This window comes from Anolis sagrei, chromosome X (genome assembly GCF_037176765.1).
Source record: "Anolis sagrei isolate rAnoSag1 chromosome X, rAnoSag1.mat, whole genome shotgun sequence".
NCBI lineage: Eukaryota > Metazoa > Chordata > Lepidosauria > Squamata > Dactyloidae > Anolis > Anolis sagrei.
The window spans coordinates 9,168,606-9,185,207 of record NC_090034.1 but is presented as its reverse complement, the minus strand read 5'-3'; the positions used below and the strand labels follow the sequence as shown (position 1 = coordinate 9,185,207).

General features: G+C 42.3%; 1 protein-coding gene across 2 annotated transcripts in view; it reads right to left on the bottom strand.

The window, feature by feature from the left end:
• LOC137097978 (mitotic spindle assembly checkpoint protein MAD1-like) overlaps positions 1-16,602 on the bottom strand; it is a 796,577-nt gene that overhangs the window by 605,409 nt on the left and 174,566 nt on the right. For both annotated transcript variants that reach the window (XM_067473504.1, XM_067473503.1), the window contains one exon: positions 10,997-11,141. In XM_067473504.1, coding sequence (XP_067329605.1) covers positions 10,997-11,141 — 145 coding nt within the window. The remainder of the gene's footprint in view (positions 1-10,996; positions 11,142-16,602) is intronic.

The window sequence follows — 16,602 nt, the reverse complement described above, 5'->3', positions numbered from 1 at the left end:
CGCTGGCCTGTCGTCTTTTATTGCAACTTCCCTTCCAAAATGTGCCCACCAGCATGTATGGTTGAGGAGGAAAGCATGAAGATAACCATGCAATAGAAAGCCAAGCTCAGACCTGTGAACTTGTCTGGGAATGGCTTCTGGAAGGTCAGGAAACCCAAAAAGCAGTCATGTACGTGCCATAAAGGTTTATATATTCCACACTGCATGCAGCTGAGACAAGCTCATAATAAATTTAATATAGACCTAATCCAGTGGTTAGGCTGATCTGGCCGGGGTGGTCCACGCCTTAGTCACCTCCAGACTGGATTACTGCAATGCGCTCTACGTGGGGCTGCCCTTGAAAACGGCTCGGAAACTCCAATTGGTCCAACGGGCAGCAGCCAGGATGTTAACTGGGGCCCACTACAGAGAGAGGTCAACCCTCCTGTTTAAGGTGCTCCACTGGCTGCCGTTTATTTTCCGAGCCCAATTTAAGGTGCAGGTGCTTACCTACAAAGCCCTGAACGGTTTGGGACCACCCTACCTGCGTGACCGTATCGTTGTCTACGAACCCACACGTTCACTCCGGTCATCTGGAGAGACCCTGCTCGTGATCCCGCCCGCGTCACAAGCGCGCTTGGTGGGGACACGAGACAGGGCCTTCTCTGTGGTGGCCCCCCGCCTCTGGAATGCCCTCCCGAAAGACCTCAGACAAGCCCCTACATTGGCAGTCTTCAGGAAGAATTTGAAAACCTGGCTGTTCCAATGTGCCTTTTCAGACTAGGAACCCGAGTACCAAATCCCAGAAGCACTTTAGTTAGAACCAAGATCACCGCACACCGCACTTATACTATAATCCCATATCCCTCCGACACATCAGTGCTTTTAATGCTGTACCCCTACTCTGGCCAGCTCAGTTTTAATAATGTCTCGTTGTACTGCTTTTGTTATTGTTTTTGCTTAACTGTTTTATTTGCTAGGTACTGTATTGTTGTATTGTTGTATTGTGTGGGCTTCGGCCCGTTGTAAGCCGCATCGAATCCCTTGGGAGATGCTAGCGGGGTACAAATAAAATTATAATAATTATAATAATAACCTTTTTTGGACCACTTCAGCCTCTCTAAAACCCTGGTGCCCTTTTGCCATGACATATAATTAGTTTTCTCTAATTGCCCCCTTAAAAATCAAATTGCCCTCCTATGGGGTGTTTGCCCCATGTTGGAAACCAAGGATCTGATCAAATGAGACAATATCAGCATGTGAGTTGTTAGAAAATGCAAGCTGAATTTCACTGAATTTCGAGGGTAAATCAAAGAGAGAGGACTTCTCCCTTTTCAAGAAAGGATTCAAATACAAGGTCCGCCTTAGGGGGAAAAAAATGATATTATACTGAATGTTATCTTGACTTTTCTTAGCCACGGATTCTGAAAATGTTTACAAAGTAGTTTCATCCTACAGCACTGTTTTCTGGCAATCCTTTCCGCCGCAGACACTGGAAGACTTATTCATACAATTAGTATTGACGGTTGAGATAATGCCTTCCAGATACACTACATAAACAAGTTGGTAGAGCTGGTTAATCGATACATATATTATCCTGTCCATCAAAGAAGCTTCGCTGAAATTGTGTTGTGCTTAATGGCAACCCAAATTGCAAACCCAAACCCACATAAACATGGCCGAGCATCACTAAAAGACATTTGCAGTTTTCTGGTTGTAAAGAACCACAACAATGAGACTACAAGCATGAAGCTCAAGTGGGAAAAAGACAGCCTCAGTGTTATCCCACAAAGTATTAGGAAAAGGCCATGTCTCTCAAAAGCAATATTCTAAAAGTATTAAACTAGATTGTAGGAAACTCAGCTTGTTATTATTCCAAAATGATTAGTATTGCCTCTGCATATGAAATAGAAAAACAATTCAGGTATTCGTGCTGGTTACATTAAATCAAGATTAATGCTACTGTTAGAGGAGATGTGTAAATATAATATAGTTCAAAGCAAGCTAAAATCATCTCAATGGCAAGTGGTAGGAAACAGCTTATGGTACGGCTCAATCATTCAATAAACTTCTTTGTTTTAGTCAATAATCATGATGGGGACATCAACATTATTTTGGCAAAAAGAGTATATGACACACAACGTTTACTCTCTGTGACTGAAATGTTTATTTATAGAGTCGTAGAGTCAAAGAGTTGGAAGAGACCTCATGGGCCATCCAGTCCAACCAGCTGCCAAGAAGCAGGAATATTGCATTCAAATCACCCCTGACAGATGGCCATCCAGCCTCTGTTTAAAAGCTTCCAAAGAAGGAGCCTCCACCACACTCCGGGGCAGAGAGTTCCACTGCTGAACGGCTCTCACAGTCAGGAAGTTCTTCCTCGTGTTCAGATGGAATCTCCTCTCTTGTAGTTTGAAGCCATTGTTCCGCATCCTAGTCTCCAGGGCAGCAGAAAACAAGCTTGGTCCCTCCTCCCTATGACTTCCCCTCACATATTTATACATGGCTATCATGTCTCCTCTCAGCCTTCTCTTCTTCAGGCTAAACATGCTCAGCTCTTTAAACCGCTCCTCATAGGGCTTGTTCTCCAGACCCTTGATCATTTTAGTTGCCCTCCTCTGGACACATTCCAGCTTGTCAATATCTCTCTTGAATTGTGGTGCCCAGAACTGGACACAATATTCCAGGTGTGGTCTAACTGAAGTGGAATAGAGCATGGGGAGCATGACTTCCCTAGATCTAGACACTATGCTCCTATTGATGCAGGCCAAAATCCCATTGGCTTTTTTTGCCACCACATCACATTGTTGGCTCATGTTTAACTTGTTGTCCACGAGGACTCCAAGATCTTTTTCACACATACTGCTCTCAAGCCAGGCATTGCCCCCCATTTTGTATCTTTGCATTTTGTTTTTCCTGCCAAAGTGGAGTATCTTGCATTTGTCACTGTTGAACTTCATTTTGTTAGTTTTGGCCCATCTCTCTAATCTGTCAAGATCGCTTTGAATCCTGCTCCTGTCCTCTGGAGTATTGGCTCTTCCTCCCAATTTGGTGTCGTCTGCAAATTGGGGGAGTCATTTTGAGGAGGACTTCTGGCCTTTGATAATCTATTTCATTTTTTAAAAAAAGTTTAATTAAAATATTTAGAGTCACTTCCAGAGTAAGAAGAAATGATAAATTAGTTAATTAGAAAAAAATAACAGTCTGATATATAGAGATAAAGACAAACTTCTCCCCAACTAGAACCTATTCTCTCCAAATGAGATCTCACCACAATTCTGTTCTCCATTGGCTATTTCCTCCGTCAGGGTCACGCTTTTACATGACCCCAGGTATATCTATATAAATAAAAATGTAATGTTCGTTTGTGGGATTAACATAACTCAAAAATCACTGGAAGAATAGACACCAAATTTTGACACAATACACCTATCTGGCCAATGAGTGATCATTGTGTTATGACAGTATTTCCTGCCCAGTTTACTGTATTGTTGCATTTTCCTGCGCTCCTGTAAAAATGTATTGCACTCATTGAATCTGTACCTCAGTTATGTTTCTTTCAGCCGAATTGTTTTCATATTGCTTTCAATTGTGTTGTTATTTGTTTTATCTGATGTTTTAATTGGTTAAAGTGTTTTACATGTGTGTTTTAATTGTAATCTTGGGCATGTCCCTTGTAAGCCGCCCCGAGTCCCCTAGGGGAGGATGGTTGGCAGGGTATAAAAATAAATGTATTAATATTATTATTATTATTATTATTATTACTCATAAAAACACTGAAAAACAAGGCAGAAAGGACTTAAAAAGCCAAAAATGCAAAAAAAGATGCTACAGCGCATGCGTTAAACCATATATATATATATATATATATATATATATACGCGCGCACACACACACACAAACACAAGTATATACACAACAATGTGATGTGGCGGCAAAAAAATCCAATGGGATTTTGGCCTGCATCAATAGGAGCATAGTGTCTAGATCTAGGGAAGTCATGCTCCCCATGCTCTATTCCACTTCAGTTAGACCACACCTGGAATATCGTGTCCAATTCTGGGCACCACAATTCAAGAGAGATATTGACAAGCTGGAATGTGTCCAGAGGAGAGCGACTAAAATGATCAAGGGTCTGGAGAACAAGCCCTATGAGGAGCGGCTTAAGGAGCTGGGCATGTTTAGCCTGAAGAAGAGAAGGCTGAGAGGAGATATGATAGCCATGTATAAATATGTCAGAAGAAGCCACAGGGAGGAGGAGGGAGCAAGCTTGTTTTCTGCTTCCTTGGAGACTAGGACGCGAAACAATGGCTTCAAACTACAAGAGAGGAGATTCCATCTGAACACGAGGAAGAACTTCCTGACTGTGAGAGCCGTTCAGCAGTGGAACTCTCTGCCCCGGAGTGTGGTGGAGGCTCCTTCTTTGGAAGCTTTTAAACTGAGGCTGGATGGCCATCTGTCAGGGGTGATTTGAATGCAATCTTCCTGCTTCTTGGCAGGGGGTTGGACTGGATGGCCCATGAGGTCTCTTCCAACTCTTTGATTCTATGATTCTATATACACAAATATACACACACAAAGCAGATATACACAGACTGGGCCATAGCAACGCGTGGCAGGAGACGGCTAGTAGGTATATAAAATAGGTATAAGAACCAAACATTTACTGAAAACAAATCAGCATAACAAGTTGGTAGAGCTGGTTAACTGAGCCCTATATTAGGCTTTTTGTGGAGTCCACCTTGGAAGGCGCTGAACAGGCTGCACACTGGTACCACGAGGTACAGAGCCAACCTTAAGAAATGGGGCTATACAGTGGAGTCCACAACATGTGAGTGTGGAGAAGAGCAAACCACAGACTTCTGACTACAATGCGCCACATGCACAATGGAGGACCTTCTCACAGCGACATCAGAAGCACTCCAAGTGGCCAGCTTCGGGTCAAAGGAAATCTAGCATAATACCAAGTTTTTAACTTAGTTTGTGTTTTTAAATATATTATAACGGTGCTGTCAATTATTTATTTATGATAAATAATAAATAAATACCATAAACAATGCATGGTTCCTAACCAATTTGTGTAAATGGGTGGCATTCAGAGGTCTTTTACTCTTGCCAATTTTTGGGACCCCAACATGGAGCTAAGGGGACCCCATTTGGGGTCGGGACCTCCGTGTCTTATTTACCAGTTTGCCAGAAATCCCAGTGGAACCCCATTTGTTGGCCGAGTGCTGTCCAATATGGCTTTCTCATCTAAAGCAGTGAAGCATTCGTTTATGTTCCTAATTGTGAGATATTTCTGTATGACCCAAAGAGTTTGGAAATCAAAGGTACTCCAAGCTGAGATGGAGGAGCCATGAGAGCAAAGCTCTGCAATATGCAATTATTGGGTTTTTGAATGCTTAAATGTCAGAAGAGCCAAAAGGAAAATAGCCTCTTTTTAAAGCAGTGCATAATAAACACACAGCGGTGACATTTCAAGTCCTTCCTTCATCCACATTCACAAAGAGAAAAGGAACTGCCCTTTTAAGAATCCTTACAAGGTGCTAGCACTGGGGTATCTCAAGCTCCTCCAAACACAATGGCTGCCCTGCTGAATCGGGTCATGCCAAAGGTCTATCCGTGTCCAGGAATGTTTTCCCCAAAGAGTAGATCGCTATAAGAGGCCCGCATGCAACACGTGAAAAACACAAAGGAAGCCTTATCCTATTAATCATAGAATCATAGAGTTGGAAGAGACCTCATGGGCCATCCAGTCCAACCCCATTCTGCCAAGAAGCAGGAAAATTGCATTCAAATCACCCCTGACAGATGGCCATCCAGCCTCTGTTTAAAAGTTTCCAATGAAGGAGCCCCCACCACACTCCGGGGCAGAGAGTTCCACTGATGAATGGCTCTCACAGTCAGGAAGTTCTTCCTCATGTTCAGATGGAATCTCCTTTCTTATAGTTTGAAAGGAGATTCCATCTTGCTGTCCTACAGAAACTTGAGATTCAAAGGCATTCTGCATTTCATCTTAAACTTGCTCTGCCAAAAAGGCAGAATGGCTTAGCACAGCATTTCCCAACCTGGAGGTCGGGACACCCCGGGGGAGTCACGAGGGGGTGTCAGAGGGGTTACCAAAGACCATCAGACAACCAAGCATTTTCTGCTGGTCACAGGGGTTCTGTGTGGGAAGTTTGATCCAATTCTATCATTCGTAGTGTTCAGAATGCTCTTTGATTGTAGGTGAACTATAAATCCCAGCAACTACAACTCCCAAATGTCAAGGTCTATTTTCCCCAAACTCCACCAGTGTTCACATTTGGACATATTGAGTATTTGTGCCAAGTTTGACCCAGATCCATCATTGTTGGAGTCCACAGTGCTCTCTGGATGTAGGTGAACTACAACTCCAAAAGTCAGGGGCAATACCCACTAAACCCTTCCAGTATTTTCTGTTGGTCAAGGGAGTTCTGTATGCCAATTTTGACTCAATGCAATTGTTGGTGGACTTCAGAATGCTCTTTAATTGTAGGAGAACTATAAATCCCAGTAACTGCAATTCCCAAATGTCAAGGTCTATTTTCCCCAAACTCCACCAGTGTTCATCTTTGGGCATATTGAGTATTCATTCCAAGTTTGGTCCGAAGTCATCATTGCTTGAGTCCACAGTGTTCTGCGGATGTAGGTGAACTACAGCTCCAAAACTCAAGGTCAATGCCCATCAAACCCTTCCAATATTTTCTGTTGATCATGGGAGTTCTGTGTGCCACGTTTGGTTCCATTCAATCATTGATGGAGTTCAAAATGCTCTGTGATTGTAGGTGAACTACAAATCCCAGCAACTACAAATCCCAAATGACTAAATCAATGCCTCCCCCAACCCCACCAGTATTGAAATTTGGGTGTATGTGGTATTTATGCTAAATTTGGTCCAGTGAATGAAAAAACATCGTGAGGTATTTGCATGACGATTCATAACAGTAGAAAAATTACAGTTGTGAAGTAGCAACAAAAATAAATTTATGGTTGGGAGTCACCACAACATGAGGAATTGTATCAAGGTTGTATTGTCGGAGGCTTTCATGGCTGGAATCACTCAGTTCTTGTGGGTTTTTTCGGGCTATATGGCCATGTTCTAGAGGCATTTCTCCTGACGTTTCGCCTGCATCTATGGCAAGCATCCTCAGAGGTGAGGTCTGCTGGAACTGGGCTTCTGGCTGATGTTGATATGGAGATGCAGCAGTTCCTTGTCTGTGTTTGCGAGTTCTTTGCGGATGGTGTGAATTCTCTCTCTTAAGAGGTTGCGTTCCAGGTGGTCCGGTGAGCCTGTGGTGTTTTGAAAGTCCTTTTGGCTGCGAGAAATTGTGGGATGGTGTCTTAAGAGAAAGAAGGGCTCTCAAATGCTTCTCATAACTGTCTCAGAAAAAAAATGACGTCTCCCAAGGCCTTTCTGTGTTCAGAATATACACGAATCCATTATTCTGGAGGAGCCTGGGGGGCATCAAGAGCTGCCTTGCCTTCCCCTCCCTTTTCCCCTTTGCAATGATACTTACTGCAACAGTGTTTACCGTGGAAGGTACTAATTAGATCATTAAATAACAGCCTGGGTTATAAAGCTTTCAGAGCAAAGTTATTATTTTTAACAGGTAATATATTTGCTCAATTTAATATTAAATTACACCATCATTTCCTTTTAATTAAAATGGAGTCCTCCGTCCTAGGGTTATGGGCAAATTTTGCCAAGTGAAGTATTTACACACTTGTCTCAGTTTCCCACCATACAAATCAGTTGCAACAGCAAAATCAACTCACGGAGCAATTGCACAATGGGCATTTTAAGTGGGACTGCAAAGAAAACAAGCGGTAAAGGGTGGCTCGCAATGGAAACGGGTCCTCAGAGACAGGTGCTTTCAAACTCTACTGTAACAGCTTCACAGACAAAAAGCTGGTATACGAGAACTTCAAAAAGACTTAGTGCCCTCGATTTACATCAAGTAGCCGCATCTTGAATCCACCTATAACAAATGACTAAACAAGAGGCAGTTTTCTAAAACAAAGGAGCCTTGAAGGCATTGGGTCAAGCAATGACTCACAAAGTTACAGAAATAATCTGTACTGCACAGATTTTACCCAAGATTTAGTCCACACCTGGAATATTGTGTCCAATTCTGGGCACCCAATTAAAGAGAGATATTGACAAACTGGAATGTGTCCAAAGGAGGGCGACTAAAATGATCAAAGGTCTGGAGAACAAGCCCTATGAGGAGCGTCTTAAGGAGCTGGGCATGTTTAGCGTGAAGAAGAGAAGGCTGAGAGGAGATATGCCCAGCGGGAAGCCAGGGGGCCTAAAGAGAAGTTCTCAGAGGTTTCCACCACATACAGTCTTTAGATGGCTTGAGAAGTACAACAAAGTCTTTTATTATTGAACAATCAAACAGAAACTTCTCTTGTCTTGTAAAGTTAAGTAAATGATTCCAAGCTTTTAGGCAACTGGTGAGTTCCTAATCTTGCCCACGAAGGACAGGCAACTGTCCTCAATAACTTCTTCTTTAAAGGAAAATCCCCGTTTTAACTTCTCCCAGGCTGACTGCAATCTAACCCTTACTGATGTGGGCTCCACTACCGGGTCGAACTGCGTCTCAAATGCCGAGTGGACCTACCAGCAAGGCAGTAGATGTTCTCCAGCTGGTGCTCTTTGGTCTTTAGGGCTGTTTTCCTGGAAATTCTTTGGAGAGTCTTAAGACCTTTCTCCCCCGGAAGGTCTTAAGGGTTGAAGCATTTGTACAGGGGAAGCTTGCACACATCCTATACATAAGCTTACCTTGCTGAGACTAACTAAAAATGGCTCCCTTTCCTTCCCAATTACCCTGAGCAAGGGGCGGGACCAAAACTTAACAATGATGGACAGGTGACTTGCCCTATGACTGCAACCAAAGAAGCCACCTATCTGCAGAGTCCCTGAAAACTAGGACTGCAAGCAAACATTTAATACAAAGCAAAGTTGGAGCTCCTGGTACAGTTGTACCAGAACAACTACATCGGCTATTGCTGCAAGTAATGACAGTGTGAATAAATTGCTAATATTTGCTTGAGATAGTGCTTGCAGTTCTGGAGGAACTCTTGATTTTTTGCATCTCATAGACTTAGCATGGGGGTTTGGTTAACCAGTTAAAATTCATGAGTAAACCAGGTTTTTTAAAAAAATCTGAAACATTTCGGGGGGGGGGGTTGAACCCCTAACCCCCCCCCCCTCGCTATGGGCCTGGTGGGAGGGGTTGTACACCATGTGATCAGAACTGGGATTGTTCTGACCTCAGACTCCATTTTAGAACTAGTATGCTTAGAGACTTTAGGCTGTACAGACTCCATTGGATTTTCACCCTAGACAAAGACTCTATTAGACTCTCAGAACAGACAGATGCTTTAGATTAAGTACTGTTGATTATAATAAAGATGCCCTGCGTAATCTACAAAGAGAAACTACTTCAAATCTTATTTGTAACTAGATTGATATGCAAAGTACCTGTATGCTGAATACATGGTTTGTGAGTAAACCAACTGTGTTACTTTTACAGAAGTCTGTTTATTTTTGTCTCCTGAGAGCATGATTTAAAGGCAAGAAATTTTATGGCAGAGTAGATTTTTAGAACACTTCTGAAACTTTGCTATATATTTGTGCATTGGCATATCTTTGTCCCTAACAGTTCAAAGACATATCTAGGTACATCAGTTTAACAGCTGAGAAACCTGAATGCCTTGCATGAATGCCATTTTCCCAGAAGGTTATGGCATCATTTTTCCAAAAGTTGTGACTTCTAACAAGGTCATAAAATCATAAAATCTCCAAAAGGTTATGGAGATTTCCATTTTCCAAAAATAACTGCCATTATCACTGAATAGACAGATTCTTGCCTCAGTCATTCGCAACCCTGCAACTTAAAACTGAATGAGATATTCTCCATTTGCTGACTTGTTTTTTCTGGCTCAAACAGGTTAGTAAACCTTGATAATTCATAAATGATTTGGAACTTTTTTGTGTGTTTGCAACATGTTAGCACATCGTTATTTTATACTGCTTTGAACCTTGGTTCAACATTTTGAAACACCCTGTGTATGTACTGTTGCATCTGTTGTTGTTCATTCGTTCAGTCGTCTCCGACTCTTCGTGACCTCATGGACCAGCCCACGCCAGAGCTCCCTGTCGGCCGTCACCACCCCCAGCTCCTTCAAGGTCATTCCAGTCACTTCAAGGATGCCATCCATCCATCTTGCCCTTGGTCGACCCCTCTTCCTTTTACCTTCCACCTCCCCAGCATCTGAGGAGTCCCAAAACTCAACATGTTTTGGGGCTGGGCTCAGCACAGCAGTCTCAGCACACAACCTGTTATGGGGCCAGGCTCAGCACACAGATCAAAAGGTCGGCAGTTTGATCCCGGGTCAGGGTGAGCACCCGCCATTAGCCACAGCTCACCTGCTCACCTAGCAGGTCAAAAGCAGAAATGCGAGTAGATAAATAGGTACCAGTTTTAGCTAAGAGGTAATAAAGGCTCATTTTAGGACTCTTATTGGAGGAAAGCTCCTCGGCATTGAAAATGGAGCAACAGCACCCTCCAATGGCTGGAGTCGAGCACAGCTTTCAAGATGCCAGAAATAAGATGGGGAAAACTGCCTTTACCTCTGTTTATGTTGTCTCTCTTTGTCAACTGTATAATCAGCATTGAATGTTTGCTGTATGTGTGTTTTGTAAGCCACTCTGAGTCCCCTTCAGGCTGAGAAAGATGGGGTATAAATACTGTGAATAAATAATACTTAAGCAGCCAAGTTATTAGGCTGAAGATTCTCTACCCATGTGAATACAGGTCCTTATCATCAACAACTTTAATTAATTTGACTCAAAGCATGTGCCACAAGAATTCCAGCACTGGTTCATGTGAGTAGATGAAAAGAAAATGAGGAAGCTGCATGTCGCTATGAGGAACGACTTCTCAGTGAAGGAACATCTAGACAAAATTGTTGAATCCAAGAGACCTACCATGATGAGGAGATGCTCACGCCTCTGCAAGCACTTGACCATGGCTTCATGCTGCTCACGTTTTTTCTTCTCCTCCAGAAACTGGTTCTGAACCTTCAGTAATTCCTCCTGGAGCTGCTTCCGTGCTTTCTCCAAAAGCCTGGCACTAAATAATACAAAGTGATCAAATGTTCAGTAAGTGTCAATAACATGGTTCTACTAAAATTCATTCATTTTGATAGGGTTCACAATTCATGGTTTCCTGTTACCATGGAAAGTCCAGGAAATGTACTGGAGATAATGAAGTCATACCCTACAACACTTACCATAACTGGAGTTTGATACAAGACCAAAGATGAAAACAAAAACATGTAATCATATTATTGTTGAAGGCTTTGATGGCTGGAATCACTGGGTTGTTGTAGATTTTTTCAGGCTATATGGCCATATTCTAGAGGCATTCTCTCTTGACGTTTAGGATGCATCTATGGCAAGCATCCTCAAAGCTTACAACCTCTGAGGATGCTTGCCATAGATGCAGGCGAAACATCGGGAGAGAATGCCTCTAGAACATGGCCATATAGCCCAAAAAAACCTACAACAACCCATGTAATCATATTTACACTATATTATAAATAGGTCAGAGTTATGTTCATGATAAGAAACCAAAAGAAAACAGGTATCATAATAACAACTAGGTATAGCTGCATAAACCGATTTAAAGCAACAACAACATTTTATTACGGTCCACAGACCCATCAGTAAAACCAACAGTCATTATAAATTATCCTATCTCATGAGAAGTTCATTTTACAAGATACATCTACATGGTTTCAAGTAGTACTCCTATCAGATGTTATTTTCTTTCTCAGCCTTATTGCCACTATGAGAAATTTTGCCTCTATGAGAGTTGCCCTGTGGCACTTGTCCTCTAAAAGATATCTCACAATTCCCTGTATATTGTGAGATGGCTGGGCATGCGGGACAGGGTTGGATATAAAAGTTGGCTACATTGTAGTTGCAGCACTGCAATAAAATGTGTTCTATTGTTTCTACTTCATTTCCTTCAGAGAGACATAGTCTTTGGGAGTAAGGAACTCCAGACAGTCTGCCTCTTAGCACCTCTGAGGGAAATACGTTTAATCTTGCCTTTGTAAAGAATCTGTGATATTTAGTTATGGTAAGGCTGTTTAGGTATTCTCCTGTGAAGTATCTTGCATTTGTCACCGTTGAACTAACAAAATGAAGTTCAACAGTGACAAATGCAAGATACTCCAAAGGCAGAAAAAAGGAAATACAAAGATACAGAATGGGGGATGCCTGGCTCGAGAGCAGTATGTGTGGAAAAGACCTTGAAGTCCTCGTGGACAGCAAGTTAAACATGAGCCAACAATGTCATGTGGCGGCAAAAAAAGCCAATGGGATTTTGGCCTGCATAAAGAGGAATATAGTGTCTAGATCCACGGAAGTCATGCTACCCTTCTCTTCTGCCTTAGTCAGACCACATCTGAAATACTGTGTCCTATTCTGGGCACCACAATTGAAGGGAGATGTTGACAAGCTGGAATGTGTCCAGAGGAGGGTGACGAAAATGATCAAGGGTCTGGAGAACAAGCCCTATGAGGAGCTGCTTAAAGAGCTGGACATGGTTTGCCTGCAAAAGAGAAGGCTGAGAGGAGACATGACGAGGGCCATGGATCAAGATGTGAGGGAAAGTCATAGGAAGGAGGGAGCAGGCTTGTTTTCTGCTGCCTTGGAGACTAGGACGCAATGGAGCAATGGCTTCAAACTACAAGAAAGGAGATACCACCTGAACATTGGGAAGAACTTTGTGACTGTGTGAGAGAGTTGTTCAGCAGTGGAACTCTCTGCCCCAGAGTGTGGTGGAGGCTCCTTCTTTGAAGTCTTTTAAACAGAGACTGGATGGCCATCTGTCGGGGGTGATTTGAATGCGATTTTCCTGCTTCTTGGCAGAATGGGGTTGGACTGGATGGCCCACGAAGTCTCTTCCAACTCTAGGATTCTATGATTATATGTCTTAAATGGCTCCCAGTATGGTAAATTTAGAACTCTAGGTAAGCATAGTGAATATGAGTGAGTTCTAAGCTTCTAGGGCAATATCCTGCAACCTTTGCTTCAGGGATTCTTGAACCATTTTGAGTCCCAAATGGAGCTGAAGGGGTGCAGATAATCAAATTTAAACCAGGAATGGGTTTAAACCAGGAATGGGCCAATTTCAGCCCTCCAGATGTTTTGGACTTCAACTCCCACAATTCCTAACAGCCTACCGGCTGTTAGGAATTGTGGGAGTTGAAGTCCAAAACATCTGGAGGGCCGAAGTTTGCCCACGCCTGGAAGAAACTCTAAAGCATATTTTTGGCTCCAAGGGCAAAACCTTAAAAATCATGACCACAGCCAAATCCTTATCCAACTGCTATCGACTACGGAGTTTGATATTACATAAGTCAATGATTTGAAATGGTATCTGCAAGTTCCAGTTCAATTCAACACTATTCATGTACCAATTTAATAGTCAGAGTGTAAAATAAGATTTCTTCCATTGTCATATTCAGGTGGGAAAGTTAATCACGAAGGCTATGAATCGGCTGTGGAAAAATGGCTAATTTAATAACCAGAACATCACTGTGCCCCTGTCCTTTTTTCCTGTTTTAATTAATTAGTTACATAGAGAATGAAACCTTTGCCATAGAGTGCCATGTACATCTTCTGTTAAAACAATTACGAGAGCCAGAAATTTCAATCATGCGGATTCTCAAAAGGAAGGAATGGTTTTTCTTTTTCATTCCGAAGTTTGACCGCTAAGATTTCAGAAGGCAGATGAAAGAACCCAATTTTATGCATGACCATTCTCGGACAGACTAACTGTAGATGATACCGCTGCGGAGAAAAGGTGCATTATTGTAGCTAAACACGAAAATGAGGATTGCGGTGAATTTTCATTCTACTTGGGAACAGGATCATCTTATATGATGAGGCAGAACTGACTGGCTGTGAATCACAACAGAGTTAGCGCACCAGGCTCTCCTTTCATCCTGAAAAGTTCAAGGTTGTCCTATTTATTATTGCTTTTAAATATATGGCAGATGAAAGAACTGATGCCTAGGATTTTAAATTTAACTGGAATTAATGGATTCTGGTTCTGAAAAGGCAGTCAACAGATAAAAGATGCAACGGATTAAACCATTGAGCCTGAGTTTGCAATCCTAAAGGTTGGCAGTTCAAATCTGCAGGACTGAGCAAGTTCCCGCTGTCAGTCTCAGCTGCTGCCAACCTAGCAGGTCAAAAGCATGCAAATGTGAGTAGAGCAATAGGTACTGCTCTGGCAGAAAGGTAATTGGGCACCCCATGAAGTCATGTCGGCTACTTGACCAGGAGGTGTCTATGGACAACACAGGCTTCTCGGCTTGGATATGGAGATGAGCATCTTCCCCAGAGCCAGAGATGAGCACCGCTTTCAGATTCGGAAATGAAAGGGGAAGCTTTTGCCTTTGTCTGTGTATTTGTGCTTCAATCTGTGTTTCAAAGGCATTGAATGTTTGCCTGTATATGTGCTGGAATCTTCAATAAGTCTCTTCGGGGAGATAGGCCAGAATACAAATAAAGTGTTGTTGTTGTTGTTGTTTCAGGATGGAAAGGCAAATAAGCAAACAAGCACAAAAGGTAGGAAATGCCAACCAATAATTAAGATCGTCTGAGGAGGCCCTGCTCTCAGTCCTGCGTGCATCACAAGTACGTCTGGCAGGGACGAGAGACAGAGCCTTCTAAGTGGTGGCCCCTCAGCTGTAGAACGCCCTTCCTACAGATATTAGATCGGTTCCCTCCTTGTTATCTTTCTGGAGGAAAGTGAAAACCTGGTTGTTCGAGCAGACATTTGAATAGACAGTGTAAAGAATATAGGAATATGGAACAATTGGATGATGAAACTGGATCCTGATTCTAATTACGTGATGCTAACGAGATGTTTATTGATATATAATGGATTCTTTTAAAATGCTACTGTTTTAACTGTTTTTAACTGTTTTATGCAACCCCCGGTGGCGCAGTGGGTTAAACCCCTGTGCCGGCAGGACTGAAGACCGACAGGTCACAGGTTCGAATCAGGGGAGAGGCGGATGAGCTCCCTCTATCAGCTCCAGCTCCTCATGCAGGGACATGAGAGAAGCCTCCCACAAGGATGATTAAAAAAACATCAAATCATCCAGGCGTCCCCTGGGCAACGTCTTTGCAGACGACCAATTCTCTCATACCAGGAGTGACTTGCAGTCACTCCTGACACGACAAAAAAACTGTTTGTTATTGCATTGAATTTTTCTATTGTTAACCACTTTGAGTCACCCAAGGGCTGAGAAAAGCGGTATACAAATATAGTAAATAAATAAATAATATTAACTTTTGTAAGAATTAAAGAAGGACTTTCTTAAGGACCATCGTACACTTGAGGATCCCTATGCCTTTTTGATCATGGGATATAAAACTACCCATATCGACCATTATTGGAACGACTGGACGATGAGATGGATAATGTTTTTAATTAGGAGGTGCAAATGGCTTATGTTTCTATTACTTTTGTTTGGTTTTCTACTATGTATTAATGTTTTAAATGTTTTATGATGTTCTTGGGCATCGAATTGTTGCCTCTGTAAACCGCCCTGAGTCGCCTGAGGGCTGAGAAGGGCGTTATACAAATATAGTAAATAAATATAAATAAATAATGATTACCAATTAATTTTCTTCTTTTTGTGATATTTTGGAGAGGTTGGGGATAGAAGCAACTTAAACTAATAGTTGCTTATTTTTAATTTAAAATCCAAACTCTGTTGTTTAAGTGAGGCATTCTAATCTCTATCCAGAAGGTTTATTCCAAGGAATGGCTTACTACTCAATGACCTGCAATAGGATTCATAACCCCAATTTCTCACATATACTTAGACTAAAGAGCATACAAACAATTTACAGACCCACTAAGAAAGTCCAACAAATGCTAAATTCAGCTAAGGACAAGAGGGATCCTCTCACCTCTGCAGGAGTTCATTGTATACCATGTAGCTGTGGACAAGTCTACATAGGGACCACCAAACACAGATCAAGGAACATGAAAGGCACTGAAGACTACTTCAACCAGAGAAGTCAGCCATAGCAGAGCACCTGATGAACCAACCTGGACACAGGATATTATTTGAGGACACAGAAATGCTGAACCACTCTCACAACTACCATGTCATACTACACAGAGAAGCCATTGAAATCCACAAGCATGTGGACCATTTCAACAGAAAGGAGGAAAACATGAAAATGATCAAAATCTGGCTAAAAAACTCTAAAATCAGGACAGTAAACAAAGAGCAACACCCAGAAAACAAGGGAAATCCAGAAGGAAACAATCAGGGCCAGCAAACCCCTCCCAACAAAGGATTCCCCCAGGCAGGTAGCATCCAGGCTTTCAAGCTACAAGGCCATTCAATATTAATCAATTGCAACATTCACACTTGCCTCAAACAGACAAGAGTTCTTTCTCCCACCTTGGACATTATTCCACAGATATATAAACCTCACTTGCAGAGTTTCGAACAGACCGCACAAGCTCTGAGGATTCCTGACAAAGATGT